Source organism: Bos grunniens, chromosome 4 (genome assembly GCF_055505025.1).
Source record: "Bos grunniens cultivar Pamir isolate PY7600 chromosome 4, Bosgru_T2T1.0, whole genome shotgun sequence".
NCBI classification, from domain to species: Eukaryota; Metazoa; Chordata; class Mammalia; order Artiodactyla; family Bovidae; genus Bos; species Bos grunniens.
The window spans coordinates 57,533,747-57,550,711 of NC_141168.1; the positions used below are offsets into that span (position 1 = coordinate 57,533,747).

General features: G+C 42.2%; 1 protein-coding gene across 2 annotated transcripts in view; it reads left to right on the forward strand.

The window, feature by feature from the left end:
- The window catches only part of BMPER (BMP binding endothelial regulator), a 252,348-nt gene extending 248,176 nt beyond the window's left edge, over positions 1–4,172 (forward strand). For both annotated transcript variants that reach the window (XR_015163218.1, XM_086398479.1), the window contains exon 15: positions 2,772–4,172. Coding sequence is in view for 1 of the 2 variants with exons in the window: in XM_086398479.1 (XP_086254605.1) it covers positions 2,772–2,953 (182 nt within the window). In the remaining variant the exon portion in view is untranslated. The remainder of the gene's footprint in view (positions 1–2,771) is intronic.
- The last annotated feature ends 12,793 nt before the right edge of the window (positions 4,173–16,965 follow it).

Sequence of the window (16,965 nt, forward strand, 5' to 3'; positions counted from 1 at the left end):
AAGAAGAAGGGAAGGTAGGAGAAGAGAATTAATGAGAAGAGAAAAGAATGTCACGGAAAGGGTCTTGGAGGCAATTTGAACCTTTAGTGTTAAAGAGAAGATAAAGAAGCCCAAGAGTGAGAAGGTGTCTGCAAGAAGTTAGCTGCTTTTCAACGTTGTGTTAGTTTCTACTGCATAGCAAAGTGAATCCGCTGTGTGCTGTGCTCAGTTGTTCAGTCATGTCTGACTCTTTGCAACCCCATGGACTGAAGCCCACCAGGCTCCTCTGTCTATGGGGATTCTTCAAGCAAGAATACTGGAGTGGGTTGCCATGACCTCCTCCAGGGGGTCTTCCCAACCCAGGGATCAAACCCAGGTCTCCCGCATTGTGGGCCGATTCTTTACTGACTGAGCCACGAGAAGCCCAAGAATACTGGAGTGGGTATCCTATCCCTTCTCCAGGGGATCTTCCTGACCCAGGAATCAAACCAGGGCCTCCTGCATTGCAATCAAATTCTTTACCAGATGAGCTACCAGGGAAGCCTGAATCAGCTATATGTATACTTATATCCACTCTTTTTTGGATTTTCTTCCCATTTAGGTCACCATAGGACATTGAGTAGAGTTTTGAGATTAACTGCCCAGAGTTAGCATCAACCTCCACAGGTTTAAGGGCTCAGTCCCATAAGACACCTCATTTCAGATGCTGGTTGCCAAGTACTGAGTCCCTAGGTTACCCTCTCTCTGCTCCACTTGGCTACAGTGTAGGGGCAGAGAGCTGTTCTCACAGCCTCCTTCTCTTTTGGGCTTAATCATTTTCTAGAAGGGCTCACAAAACTCTGAAAAACCCTTATCTACTCTTGAAAGTAAAGTGAAAGTGTTGGTTGCTCAGTTGTGTCCTATTCTTGGCTACTCCATGGATTATAGCTTGCCAGACTCTTCTGTCCTTAGGATTCTCCAGGCAGGAATACTGGAGTGAGTTTCTATTCCAGGGCATCTTCCCAACCCAGAGGTTGAACCTGGGTCTCCTGCATTGCAGCTGGAATTCTCTAATAAACTGTCTGAGCCGTTTATTATAAGGGATACAAATGAACAGCCAGATAAAGAGGCACAGAGAGTGGGTTCCAGAAGTGTCCCCCAAACACAAGAGCTTCTGTCCTGATAGAGCGGGGACACCATAATCCCAGCACCTCAGTGAGTCCTCCTGTTCCAAAGTTTTCTGAACCCTGTCGTTAGTCATTTAGGGATTTGTATGGAGATGGGGTCGCTAAGAGCCGGGCACGACTGAGCGACTTCACTTTCACTTTTCACTTTTATGCATTGGAGAAGGAAATGGCAACCCACTCCAGTATTCTTGCCTGGAGAATCCCAGGGACAGAGGAGCCTAGTGGGCTGCCGTCTATGGGGTCACACAGAGTCAGACACGACTGAAGCGACTTAGCAGCGGTAGCAGCAGTCCCTATGTAGGCATAGTTGATTAAATCATTGACTGAAAGTGATAATCTCAATATCCAGTCCCTGTCTGCATCCCTGGCAAAAAGTGCTGAAAGTTCTGAGCCTTTAATCATGCTTTGGTCTTTCTGGTGAGCAGTCCCCATTCTGAAGCTGTCTGGGGACCCCAACCACCAGCCCTATTGGCATACAAACACTCTGGAGATTTCCAGGTGTTCTAGGAGCTGTGTGCCATGAACTGAAGACAAAAACAGCTACAGATGGAGTTTGGACGGTTATTACTATTCTTCAAGACGATTCTTCTAAATTCTTACATGTGTCAACATCCCTCCTCCTGAGAATGAGGGGTGCCACTTTTGATTGTCATTGGAAGTAACTCAGATGGAAAAGTCTGCGTGTCATAAAACTTCCAGAATGCTGGCAGTATTTTTTTTTCTGACAAATCTATTCATGAATTTTTGGTAAGTTTCAGAATACTGTCAAAATCATTTCAGCTCCAACTGAACAAAGATAGTAAATTGCTATGATTTGGCTACACCATCATTTTCATATTCTCTGACCAGCCAGCCAGCTACTTCCCTCTCCCCAGTCACACATCTAATTTTTCTCTGTTGGGCTCTACCCATCTCTTGCTCTAACTAGTTTCAAATTGATTAATTCAACACATGGTAACTAGATTAAAGTATGTCACACATTTCTAATATCCTTGGCAGATTTTTTTCCTGTATGAGTTGGTGGTGGTAGTGTTTAGTCGCTAAGTCGTGTCAGATTCTTTGCAACCTCATGGACTGTAGCCCACCAGGCTCCTCTATCCATGGAATTTCCCAGGCAAGAATACTGAAATGAGTTGCCATGTCCTACTCCAGGGAATCTTCCCAACCCAGGGATCAAAACCGCATCTCCTGTATGTGTAATTCTGTATATCTGAATAGCAAGGTAGTTGCAACAATGATTCCTATTCATTGCAGCTCAACAACTGAAAGAACTATTTGGAGTTCACTTTTCATACCATTCTCAATACCTAGGTAACCCGTAGATTTACATGTAGCTTTACTAATGTATGGTCTTTCCTATCTGGGAATAAAACTTTCTCATTTCCTTTCATTTTGAAGTTCACTGGCTCAGCAGGTGGATGTTTCATGTTTTTCCAGATGCAGGTGATTCCCAGAGTGTCTGGGAAGTGCTGGGTTCTTCTTCTTTTGTTAGGAGGCAGGTGTGCACCTGAGCTGTGGGGAGACCTGTGCCATGAGTGACATGAGCCTGTGGGAATGGCATGGGGCTGAGGGTGAATTAACCTGGCTGTTTGCTCACATCTCACCTTCATCTCCTCTCTTTTCCAGCCACCCAGTGTAAGCATGGGGCTGTGTATGATACCTGTGGCCCAGGATGTGCCAAGACCTGTGACAACTGGAATGAGATCGGCCCCTGCAATAAGCCGTGCGTTGCTGGGTGTCACTGCCCAGCAAATTTGGTCCTTCACAAAGGAAGGTGCATCAAGCCAGTCCTCTGTCCTCAGCGGTGACCTTTGTTCTATTCCTTCAGACTTTGAACCTAGTGTCCTTGACACTGAAGTGGAAGAGCCAATGAAAGACTGCAGTATTTGTGTGCTGATTCTGCAAACACACACACAGAGTATATATGTGTACATATATAGATATATAGATATATTCAGAAGCATTTCATCATTTATATAAACTATAGGTGGATTCTTATATGTATATTTTTTGCTATAAGACATGTATTGTTTCTAGGATCCTAATCTGTAAGCCATTGAAGACATTGTATAAATAAATCAAGTGTTTTTAATTTAATAAGGCAGCATGCAGACATACTGGATGGCTTTACCATCACACACATTTGTCATTTTTAAGGAAAGTTTTCTAAGAGATCAAAATTGCCTGCCTGAATTAATTTTTTCTTTGGATCAGGATTTGCTGTTGAATGGGGAGTGTGTTTTTTCTGGAGAAGGGCAAATTTATTTTGGGGTATTTCTGCTTCCAGAGAAAGGAAAGTATGCCTGAGAGAGATGGCTGGTGATTGGCGACAGGCTCTAATGGTGCATGTAAGCAAGGGATAGGCTGTTAGACTTTACTGGGTCATGGTCTGATATTATTTCCAAAACTGATTGGCTGGTTACCAAGAAATGTATATTCTTCACTAAAGCATAACCGAAGAAGCAAATGATTTCTTGCCCTCTTAGCATATTCCCCAAGTCTCCTAATTATATATGTGTGTATGATGGATGTGGCCACCTCTGTGTCCCACACTGAGATGATGGAGTGTCTGAATATCTTGTTAGTTTAACTGGGCATGAGCAGATATTTGAAGAAACTGTTGCACAACATACGAGAAAATATCCATTTCTCTGAATCTCATGGCAGTTTAGGATGAACAAATCCAATTGAGTCAAAGTAAGCTATCTATATTTTGTGACTATTCCATGTATAAAGTGAAAGCCTTTATTTCTAGAGGACTCCTAGTCCAACACTCTTTGCAACGGAATCTGTCCTAATTATTAGAAAGAAAGGCTTTACTGATCAGTTGATTTAACATCAATCCAAACAAAGAATGGTCTACATGCTTGCTCTCATTTCCTGATAGGTTACTACTAGTCACCATGGGATTTTCCTGACTTTTGTTTTTCGCTGAATAAGTGAGAATGTAACAAAATCAAACCCACTGATGTCTAAAAATAAAATGTTCTGTGTTATAGTAAATAAAGAGCTTAAGTTTTACAACAATGCATTTTCTATTTCAAAATGTGTATGTTATACTTTATAAATGGCAACATCAGTTCATCCATTTTAGCAACTTTATTCAGATATATTTTATATACCATGCAATAACATTTTTATAAAGAGTATTATTAGTAGTTAACAACAAGCCTCCAAAGTTTTGATAGTCAGCATATTGCCATTGCTTGTTAAGACATTTGTGTTCCTGTTTCATATATTCATGACAGCTAAAGGATTAGTTTGGAGTTTTTACTGGGGCATCTCCAGCGGCTTGAGTAAATTGAATGAGTTACACAGTTTAATAGTGAGTGGCTGGGACATCAGGGAATGTGGTTGTAACTGTTGTGCTTGGGTCGTGACCATCCTCAGTATCCGGGACACAAGGAACCAGCACTTCAGGGCTGCACTTGGAAAAGGGACTTTGATGTAAGAGAATTGGGCTCCAGGTGTGGTTTGTAATCTTGTCCACTTTGTTTAAGATCTTGGGCTGTACTTTTGCTTCTCTGAGACGTAAAGAGGCTTGGTAGTACATGGGCAGATTTGATGATCAGGAGGCCTAGACACTCACTCCACCACCAGTGAGATTGCTGCTGCTGCTGCTAAGTCGCTTCAGTCGTGTCCGACTCTGTGCGACCCCAGAGATGGCAGCCCACCAGGGATTCTCCAGGCAAGAACACTGGAGTGGGTTGCCAGTTCCTTCTCCAATGCATGAAAATGAAAAGTGAAAGTGAAGTTGCTCAGTCGTGTCCAACTCTTAGTGACCCCATGGACTGCAGCCCACCAGGCTCCTCCGTCCATGGGATTTTCCAGGCAAAGTACTGGAGTGGGTTGCCATTGCCTTCTCCGACTAGTGAGATTACATGAATAGAAATCTGAGACATGTTTTCCAAACCGTTTTACACTCATAATCTCATTTACTTCTCCCACTGTTCTCAAAGGAGAGGCAGGGCAAATCAGTCGCAAATCAACTCTTCTGGTTGGCTTCTGGTTTATTCATTTATTCATTCGTGTATAGTACCTTTAAATTCATTTCCAGTTCACACTGGGTTTTTCTCCATGAAAGAGGGATGCAGAAGGGAAAATTGTAGGTTATTTATTCACTGCTCATGATTCATCCAAGGACTGAGTACTTCTACCGAATAAGACTAAATAGCCTCTTTCCCAACACTTTTAATCATGGCTGTCCATGATTAAAATGATGAAGGCTCTTCTTCATGGACTGCTTCCATCCATTTGGGGGGCTCAATTATAAGGTTGTGTCACATACCTTATCGAAGGTTTAATCTTTATACATTTTTTTATTCCTGAAGAGGAAGGCTATTACTGATGCCAATTAATCCAAACACATTGAGAATTACCAAATCTTCAGGTGAAAAGCGAAAGCCCCTCAGTTGTGTCAGACTCTTTGCAATCCCATGGACTATAGCCTGCCATGCTTCTCTCTCCATGGAATTCTCTAGGCAAGAATACTGGAGTGGGTAGCCGTTCCCTTCTTGGAATCTTCCCAAGCCAGGGATTGAACTGAGGTCTCCCGCATTGCAGGTGGATTCTTTACCGTCTAAGCCACCAGGGAAAAGCCACCCCTTTAAACTCACTGTTTACTGAACACCTGAGTGCAATAAGAACAAATCTGACTACATATTGGATCCATTTCATATTCTATTGCTTTTGTATTAAGTTAAGAATGTTGCCTGTAGACTGAAATATATGGATACCCCATTCTCAAGGCTCTGGCTTTTACATGTATAACTCGTCTCCATTCATAGAGAAAGTTGCAGAACGGAGAATAACATTTGTCTTGGTGGTGGTTTATAGGAACATTGTGGCCTGACCTATTTGACAAGGGCAAAAAAAAGGATTCTGACATCAAGAAGTTTGCAACAACTAGTCACACCCCCTCCCCTTTGGTATATAGAAAAGAAATCTGAATCCTAACTCAGGTTAGATGGTTCCTTGGGACATTAGTCTACTATCTTCTCGGTCTGCAGGATTTCTGAATAAAGTTGCTGTTTCTTGCCCCAACAATTAATCTCTAGATGAATGTCATTCAGTGAGCAGTACAAGCTAGGACTCAGTAACATACCACTAGCCTGTGAAAGGGCACTGCCCCTCAAAAGGAGAAAGACCAGTGACTGACTCTTCCCCACCTTTTGTCGAACATGAAGAAACCATTTTTACTGGAAAGGTCTTTCTTTCTATGAAATATTTCAGACACACAAGAAGGAATACAGAATAATGTTGTACATGTCCATGAATACATTACCCTAATTAAGAAAAGTTACCAATACATTTTCTTGCATAGATAAAATCAAATGGTCTCATGGTTGTAATAGCTATGTGTGGAGTTTTTCCTTGTTGAGTTTCTGTTCACTTTGCTGTTCGTCACTCAAATTCATCTGGATCTGACAAGTTTTAAGAAAGTGAGTCTGAACACTCCTGGTGTGGGAGAAAGAGATGCCGTAGGGGATAGGCACCAAGATATTTGAATTAGCTACCTCCTGCAAACATAACCCTCAAGAGCAAGCAAAAACTGTCTCCTATTATAAATCCTGAAGTACAAATGGTTTAAGAACTCAGGGTTTTAATTTTGAAAAATGACAAAGTTCAAGTGGCCAAGAAAGAATTATCAGGGAAAAGAAACAAATGTTGGTGATTATGTTGACCCTGAATTAAGAACCCAGACATTTAGTCCTTTAAGGGGAGATTTGGGGCTTTAGACCTATATTGTTACATGGGTTTAATTAGACCAATCGAATGGTGAACACTTGATGAGATCTGTCTTTATCGTGTTTCCTTTCAGATGAATTTTGAGCAAACCAGCTTTGAAAACATTGTGAGAAATCTGCATGTAGAGATGCACCTGAATTAAAGGATAATTCTGAGTGTGACTGGCTAAGGAAAGGGGGAAGGGTGTTCCAGGTAGAGGGAAAGCAAAGCACCCAGGCAGCCAGCGATTCTGTACCTGTGGTACCACATGCAGTATGGCCTGAGACGAGGGGTAACACACATGTGCACAGGGCCCCATGGTCATGCCAAGAAGCTTGAGTTTTATCTTTATGGCAGAGCCTCTGGAAGTGTATCATGTCGTAGTGTATTCAGAAAATAACCTTTGGGTACTAAAGTAAATGGGTTTCCCTGGTGGCTCAGGGGGTACAGAATCTACTTTCAATGCATTAGAAGCAAGAGATTCAGGTTTGCAGACCCCTAGGTCAGGAGGATCCCCGGAAGGAGGGCATAGCAACCCACTCTAGTGTTCTTGCCTGGAGCATCCAGGGACAGAGGAGCCTCCAAGTGAGAGATGATGAGCTCCCAAACTAGGAGGCAGGAGGAAAGAAGGGGAGAATTTTGTGAAGGTTGTGTGGCCGACAGGCAAGTGATGGGTGGTGGGAGGGCTAGTCCGCCACATAAGGAACATGGGCTGGAGAGCAGATTTACAGATATTTCTATTTTAAATCAAAATCTAGGCTGTCTTCTGTTTAGTTCAACAAACATCCTGAGCACTGCCACTAAGAAAGAGTTCAAGGTGAATGACAGGTAGTAAACCAGAGGGGCGCAAGCTGGTCATGGGAGCCTCAGGAAGCCCAATTTGGGGTTTTCTGTTTGGGGAAAGTGTCTGGGAAACTTGCCAGAGAAAGTGAGTCCTGTGATGAGCCTTACTAGGCTGCATACCCTCTATGTATGCCAAGAAGTGTGTGGGTCTGTGTGTGTGTGTGTGTGTCTGTGTCTAGCGTGTGTCTGTGTCTAGTGTGTGTCTGTGTGTGTGTGTCTATGTCTGTGTCTGTGTGTGTGTATATCAGCAGGTGCAATCTGGGAGCTTAAGGCACGAGTGACTTGTGGATGAGGAGAAAGACAAGCAGGCAGTCTGGGTGCAAGAACAACAGGGCTTGAGTCCCAGTGGGATGTGTCAGATTTACAGAACGTTTTTGAGTCATGGCAATACGATTCACACACCCTGAGAGGTCTTATCCAACTCCCCTTGATATCTAGTGGAGGGAACACAGGTAGGGTTTGAGGGTATTTTGTCTTCTTGTTATAAGCTCCTTTTGTCCCTATACCTGGTATGTTCAGATTTCCTTCATGTGTCTTCTGAAAACCTAGAGAAGGAAGAGTGAAGAGGCTTCTAATGAGACCGTCCTATCTGTACAGTGAGTAAGCATCTTTCAGACCCCCTAAGCACTGGGTTCTTTAACAGAACTGGTCCAAGTTCTGCTTATTCATTTAACTACTGCTTTTGTTGACGTCGCTGTGGCCTGATGGCATGGGTAGGGGATGCTCAGGGTCCAAATAGTCGGACCACACCTACAGGTAAAATGCCTGGAAACACAGCTCACCCGGAGTCCCAATTGGAACAATTCTGTCATGTTTCAGCCACTCTGTCATAACTAAGTTTACGCCTTGAAAACTGACATAAAATTCTTTTCTGCTTCCTCCAAACTGGAGCTTGGCTTATTGAGTAATTCCTCTGAGGGTTCTTTGAGCAGTGAAATTTTGGGCTTTAGGAAATGTTTGTGGTGATGAAAAAAATTTTTTTTGCTTTGGCTTGAGAGTATAAATAATGTTTGTTATGTTGTCATTGTCACCATGTTCCTACATGTAATTTAAAGAATCAGATCCTGAGCAGCTCTGTCTGGTCTGGGTGCTTAAACAAGACCAGAGGGGCAGAGAAGGCAGCAGGAAGGCTGGCCAGAGCGCTCCGCACACTCTGCAAGCTTCCCTGGCAGCCTGTGGTGCGATGTGTCCCTGCTGGATGCCTTGCACATGTCTGTGATTCAAAGGAAATTCACCACTCAGTAGGAATTCCCATTGTCTTCATGAAGACAGTCAGACTGGGAGGATTGTTTTAGAAAACTGGCTTCGTCATTTCACTTCTTCTCAGAGATAACTAGACGTGATAGGAAACTGAAGTGTGAAGAAAGAGAATTAAAAGACAGCTTTCTCCACAGCATCTACCACTCATATCCATCCCAAAAAACTCCAGGAGGACAGGGGACAGACTGTTTGGTCCCAGTGGAGAGCATTCTCCACTCTGTTTCATGGGATGACATTTGGAGCTTATCTATTTTCATGGTCAGATCAGCTCAGCTTGAGCAATCTCATTTCTATCATGGATCCACACAGCTACCTCGATCTGTGATTTTCCAGGATGCACTGGGGGAGAATCCTTCTAATGGTTGGTTGATATGCTAGGCTGTTCCACCCTGGCAGGTGAATTGAGACCCTAAACCAGTCTGGGTTTGCCTCTTGAGATCTCCCATTGATTCATGGCAGGATTGTCTTGTGATGAATTTCTTTGCTTTGCTATTGCCTTGGGCCACAGAGGTTGATCTGCTTTGGTTAAAGGCAGTAAAGAGGATGGCCAAAGGAACATCCCAGAGGAACTGGAGTATCCATTTGAGCTGGGAGATGTTTGCAATGTCTGAACTGCTCCTGAGGGTCAGAGTAGATCCATCAGCTTCACCCCTTTGTTGTGGGAAAAGAGAGGGTGCAGCAAGGGAGGGAAGGCTTTCTCTGTATTAATTCTCTCTGAATTTGCCATTTATTTCCTTCAGTTTTACTTTAAGGAAAAATGTCACTGAACAATATGGTGTATACATATTATTTTATCTTAAAAATGAGTAATTTTTTTTTCAAATTTTGGGACTTTTATATCTTGTTGAATTCAAGATCTATCTACTCTAACTTATTGAATGTTAGAATGCTCATGTTTAGCTGATTTCAAGTGCATATATTTTGAATGCAATTTTCCGAAGCAAAACTTGTTTTCCTTGAAACTGGTTCCATGATTTATTGTTCATATGGCTCTTTCATTTGGGCTATCCATTTCGTGACAGCAAGTGTATGGAAATATTTGGCTAAATAATACATATGTATATTACTTTTCTCACATAGTAACATTTATTATCTTTGTATCAGTAATGCATGCAATTTTGTTTCTGCTCCTCCAAGCATAAGTACATAATCATTTTTACTTCTTTCTGCTCATGTTCCTTTTCTTGTAGAAAGAAGAAAGATTTCCCTCATAGACCACAGAGTCTCAGCATCTATAGCCAAAGACCCCAGCAATTGGATTACAGAATGCATGGCCAATTCCTATTTTTCTATTAGAGGAACAGATCATAATGACTCTTCCTGAGGTTTTTTTCACCAGGAATTAAAACAAACAGTTACGTCAGCTATTAATTTGTGCCACCCCTTCTATATGTGCTTCCTTCCTTCACTTTTCAGTTTTTTCCCTTTTTCTCACTTCTCTCTTCCTCTCTCTGAATGGAATCATCACCACGCCTCTTTCTACCATCTCCCCAACCCCCATACCAAACTGGCCTTCCTAATGACAGCATTTATGTTCCAGTCATTTCCTGGCACTTTAAAAAAAAAAAATGTAGCTGTCCTGGTTCCTAGTCCTTCAAGAATTACTGTCACAAATATAGTTGAGCCACTCTGAGGTCTATGCATCATCAGTTTTAGGAACAATATTTTCATTTTCTTACCTCGAGTTTTCTGACATTTAATATCTTTAACCGGTAGTCTAGTTCTAATGTGAGCCCTTAAGACACTGTATCATATGAGAAGGGAAGATATTTTGAAGTTAGATGGACATTCTTTCACCCCAGCAATGCCCATGTAATGTAGACGGTACCTAGTAGATTGGCAGAGAGGACGGGCTCTGTTTGTCATATGCCCTTTGAAACTTTTTTTGGATATTACTTACAACCTGAGCCACCAGGGAACCCCTTCCGTTTTTTGGCCACATATCTAGAATATCTAATGTCAAAAATTCATGGAAAAAAGAAAGTATTATTCAATTTTCTCTCCTCTTGTGTCCTGACCCACATCCCCCTTCTCAAGAAGAGTGACCTCAACTATTTTCCCATAGAAATATGAATGAGTTTTGTAACACTTTTCCTTCTAAAGGTCCTGGGTGAAATTCTAGCGATATGGCATCAAAGTGAAACTCAGTAAAATAGACTTTGTTGAATATCTTAAAGACAATATGATTCAATCAGTTTTCTGATCCAAGGATAAAATATAAATTTTATTTACCATCCTTTGGCAAGGTGGTTTATTTCTCCATCCAACGTCAAGCAGATTTTAGTTAGTGTTTGTATTCTATGTTGGTATTTGACATCCTTCCCCAACACTGTAGGAAAGAGCACCTGAGTTACTATCAAAGTCTTCACAGGAGGAGACCAGTTTTATCTGCCTTCCTGGATCTCCCTGATGGATGGACAACTCAGCTACCGAAGATCACATTTTTGTCATCAATAAGGACATAAGGACCTCTTAAAAAATATAACACAACAACACATGCAGATACACACACACACACACACACAAATTACAACAGAAATTCATTATGACTTTAGGAGTCTTTCAGGTAGAATTTTATGTTCTATTTGACCTTTTGTTTGAGATACAAAAATTCCTGAGCATAAAAATGTAGTGAACCAACTCAAGCTGCTTGTCAAATTGCAGAGTGGAAACCTCAACTTACTACAAATTGGTCTAATTAAGCCTTATTAAAATTGATACCCCCAGGGTGAATTTTTATCCCTTGCACAAAGGATGGAATTGCAGATTTCCACATACAATGCAGGCGAATCTGGTGCTTTTATGGGTGAATTTTCCAAATGGGTATAGTGAATGTGCCAGGGACAGCATCCCTGAAGCATATGGGGATGTGTAATTGCTCAGTAATTGCAGTTTTCATTTGGGCCAATTAAATGCAAATGAAAACAAAAACCATGTCCTGTCTCTGCAGTTTGTTGGTAGTAGTCCAGATTCAGGCTGGAAAGTGGGGGGGGGTAGGGGGGATGGGGGAGGGGGAGCCGGGAGATATCAGAGGTTCTCTTGGGGACATATCTGCTCATCTTTTATCTTCTCCACCTCCCCAAACTGCCTCTCATCTCACTTCTTTTTTCCTTCCCTGAAACCTCAGTGGGGATCCTCATAGAGGGAAAGGGTCCCATCGGACAACGTTCCGCTGCAGAATGGGGCCAAGCTGACATTCTCTAGCAAGCTTTCATTCTAATGTGACCGCTTGTCTGCTGTGAGGATACAGGGTCTGCTGGCGCTAGAATCAAATGAGTGGAGCATGAAGAGCTCATGCTGCTGTTTTGCTCCTTCCACCAGAAATTGCATCCTCTTCAGCAGCTTCTGGGGCCAGAAAAAGAGTCACTCACCCAGGGAACGGTGGGAAATAGAGACTCCTATTGGTGGAGCCTGTGAATGTGGGGGCACTTGCCACACCTCCACAAGGGACTGTTGAAAACAAGTAGCCTAGTCTTTCTTCAGGCTGTGTTCTGAATTTCAGACTTAGGTCATCCAACTTCCTCCTCACCATCTCCACCTGGCAGTGTAATGGACAACTCATTATATGTCCTATCAAAGCTAAATACTTCGTATCCATCCTCCCCTCTTGATTCTCCTCTCCTTCTGCTTCTGCTGCTGCTAAGTCGCTTCAGTCGTGTCCAACTCTGTGCGACCCCAGAGATGGCAGCCCACCAGGCTCCCCCATCCCTGGGATTCTCCAGGCAAGAACACTGGAGTGGGTTGCCATTGCTTTCTCCAATGCATGAAAGTGAAAAGTGAAAGTGAAGTCACTCAGTCGTGTCCAACTCCTAGCGACCCCATGGACTGCAGCCTACCAGGCTCCTCCGTCCATGGAATTTGCTAGGCAAGAGTACTGGAGTGGGGTGCCATTGCCTTCTCCTCCCCTCCTTCAGTCCCCTACATTTCAGTCAATGAAGTCAGTTTCTGGTGGTAGAGCTTTGGGCAAGAGCTTGCCTGGAGAAAGTTTATTTTGGGAAGAGGACCCAAAGATATTTTACTGGAACAGTAAAATGGAAAGAGGGAAATCTGATCCAAAGGATTATGGTTGAGATGGTTACTGCTGTGGGCTTCTGGGGCCTCTCTACAGTTCCAGTAGGTACTCTCTGAAGAGGTGTGCATGTCACCCACCTTCCAAACCACATGGGTCAGATGTTGCCCCTGGGGTGTGAATTTTCTGGGTTTCCAGGTTCCCACAGGTACTCGAATGCCATAGGGCAGAAGGTTGGAGATGCAAAGAACAGCAAGGCCAAGGTACTGCCAGGTGCCCCGCTGTGGCTGCTTGTTGTCATAGCAACTGCTGGAATGAAAAGTTGTGGAAGAGGTTATGAAAGGGCACAATGCCTGGGAGTCATCCTCGACTCCATACTTTCTCTTCACCTCACATTCCACTCATCAGTTATTTCTGTAGATCCTACTTCTAAAATACATTCCAAATCTGACTGTCTCTCACCATCCCCACAACGACCACCCTGGTCCAAATTATCAACATTTCTATCTAGACTGCAGTAATAGTTTGCTAATGGAGCTCCCATTCTCACCCTTTCTTCCGTTTCCTTACCCCACCCCCAGCACATAACACACACAGCAGGCAACAGCCAGGGTAAACCCTTATGAACTCTTATCGTAGGGACCTCCCTGGTGGTCCAGTGGCTGGGACTTTACCTTCTAATGCAGGGGGTGTGGGTTTGATCCCTGGTTGGGGAGCTAGAATCCTACATGCCTCATAACCAAAATGTAAAACAGAAACACTATTGTAACAAATTCAAAAAAGACTTTAAAAATGGTCCCACATTAAAAAAAAAAAATCTTAAAGACTCTTATCATATCCATGTCCTGTTTCCTTTTATTTTTTTTTCTTTTTCTCAATTTTTTTTTCTAATTTTATTTTTAAACTTTACATAATTGTATTAGTTTTGCCAAATATCAAAATGAATCCACCACAGGTATACATGTGTTCCCCATCCCGAACCCTCCTCCCTCCTCCCTCCCCATACCATCCCTCTGGGCCGTCCCAGTGCACCAGCCCCAAGCATCCAGCATTGTGCATCGAACCTGGACTGGCAACTCATTTCCTACATGATATTTTACATGTTTCAATGCCATTCTCCCAAATCTTCCCACCCTCTCCCTCTCCCACAGAGTCCATAAGACTGTTCTATACATCAGTGTCTCTTTTGCTGTCTCGTACACCGGGTTATTGTTACCATCTTTCTAAATTCCATATATATGCGTTAGTATACTGTATTTATGTTTGTCCTTCTGGCTTACTTCACTCTGTATAATAGGCTCCAGTTTCATCCACCTCATTAGAACTGATTCAAATGTATTCTTTTTAATGGCGGAGTAATACTCCATTGTGTATATGTACCACAGCTTTCTTATCCATTCATCTGCTGATGGACATCTAGGTTGCTTCCATGTCTTGGCTATTATAAACAGTGCTGCGATGAACATTGGGGTACACGTGTCTCTTTCCCTTCTGGTTTCCTCAGTGTGTATGCCCAGCAGTGGGATTGCTGGATCATAAGGCAGTTCTATTTCCAGTTTTTAAGGAATCTCCACACTGTTCTCCATAGTGGCTGTACTAGTTTGCATTCCCACCAACAGTGTAAGAGGGTTCCCTTTTCTCCACACCCTCTCCAGCATTTATTATTTGTAGACTTTTGGATCGCAGCCATTCTGACTGGTGTGAAATGGTACCTCATAGTGGTTTTGATTTGCATTTCTCTGATAATGAGTGATGTTGAGCATCTTTTCATGTGTTTGTTAGCCATCTGTATGTCTTCTTTGGAGAAATGTCTATTTAGTTCTTTGGCCCATTTTTTGATTGGGTCGTTTATTTTTCTGGAGTTGAGCTGTAGGAGTTGCTTGTATATTTTTGAGATTAGTTGTTTGTCGGTTGCTTCATTTGCTATTATTTTCTCCCATTCTGAAGGCTGTCTTTTCACCTTGCTAATAGTTTCCTTTGATGTGCAGAAGCTTTTAAGGTTAATTAGGTCCCATTTGTTTATTTTTGCTTTTATTTCCAATATTCTGGGAGGTGGGTCATAGAGGATCCTGCTGTGATGTATGTCAGAGAGTGTTTTGCCTATGTTCTCCTCTAGGAGTTTTATAGTTTCTGGTCTTACGTTTAGATCTTTAATCCATTTTGAGTTTATTTTTGTGTATGGTGTTAGAAAGTGGTCTAGTTTCATTCTTTTACAAGTGGTTGACCAGATTTCCCAGCACCACTTGTTAAAGAGATTGTCTTTAATCCATTGTATATTCTTGCCTCCTGTGTCAAAGATAAAGTTTCCTATTTCCTTTTAAAATCCAATGATAACTCATCTCAGCCAGAATAAAATCCTAAATCCTTTCTAACACCTGTATGTTAGAAAAAGTCTGTATGTTTGGCCCTTTTCTCCTTTTCTGAACTCATAAATTTCTTCTCTTCCCTTCTCCAACTTCTTCAGACACTCTGGTCTCCATTGGCCTCTTTTGCTGTCTCCAAATTGCCAGAAATGTTCCCACTTCAAGGCTTTTGCATTTGCTGTTGACTCTTTCCAGAATGCTATTCCTACATGAATGTGCTTGTTTCACTCCTTCACCTCATTCAAGACTCTACATAAATAGCATCTTGTCAAAAAAGTATTTTTTGATCATCTTATCTATAATAATACCTTTCCCTCCAACAATCCATTTTTGGCTCCTCGTTTTTCTCTCTGTCTAAAATCTTACAGATTTATTCCTTTATGTTTATTTTCCTCTTTTTCAATGTAGTGTTAGTTCATGAAAGTAGGGACTTTGTTTTGTTTATTGACATAACTCTCATACCTAAAACAGCCCCCAGTACAGAGCAGACAAACTTGCTCTCAAAAATGATTCACCAGGGGGATGGGTGGCAGAGGAATCTAATCATGTGCTTCCTTTTATGTCTACAGGGAAGGTGACTGTGCAGAGACAGTAGATTCAAGAGCCTGGCGCATATCCTGAAGGATGCTGTACTCTTGGTCTGTTGTGTTTTCATTTTTCATTTTGTGTCATGTCGGGGCCAGGATGCCAGCACAGCCAAGAAGAAGCAGCTAGTCATGGCCATCTCAAATCTGAGTATCCTTATCAAGCTCTCCAGAATCACTGAGGGGAGTCTTAGCACATGTGCCTCCTCCTCCTGCCCTCCAAGAATCTGATGAATGGAGACATGATGTCAATGAGAGCCTTTTGGAGAGCTCAACCACAAGACTTCTCTTAACACAAATAAGCAATTTCTTCCTTGAGACCTGCTTCTCCATGTCTGTAGTCAATTTTAACCTAAGAGAGGACAGAGGTAAAATTTTCATCAGAGTACTGATTTTAGATTTCAGATTCTTGCAGGAAGCCATGCTGTTAGGAAAGGCAAGTAGGTGCCTTAGTATTGAGTTGGGGAAGTACTTGGTAAGAAATATAGGGACCTGGCTAAGTATGCAGATGCTATGGAAACCAAGGTATGGTCTCTTAGGATGCTTTTGTTGTCATTTTTGTTGTCCATCTTTTTCTATATCTAAAACTTGGAAGAATCTTTGTTTTTTTTGTTGTTGTTCTGTTTTGTGTCTCCTTCTTAAAGCACCCCTATTCCTGGTGGTATCAGTGGGGTGCCTGTATCCAGTGCCAAGAGCATGGGATTTGCAGCTAGAGAAAGCTAGCTTTATATTCCCGGTTCCTTATTAACATGTAGTGTGACCTTGAATAAGTTGCTTAATCTTTCCAAATCCCTGTTTCATCAACTGTAAAATGAAGTCAATCTATCTTTATTAAATAGTTGTGAGAATTTTAATGAGATTGTATATGTCCCCCTACTATTCCCTCCCCTGCCCTTTATAAAAATAGATCAGTTACAAATTAGATGTTTTAAAGCCTGAGACAGCCTATTGTCATTTCTAAGAGATAAATCCTGGCAGGCTGGGTGTCTGACTTTTTTTAAACTTTGCTAATATATATATATATAGAAGATATG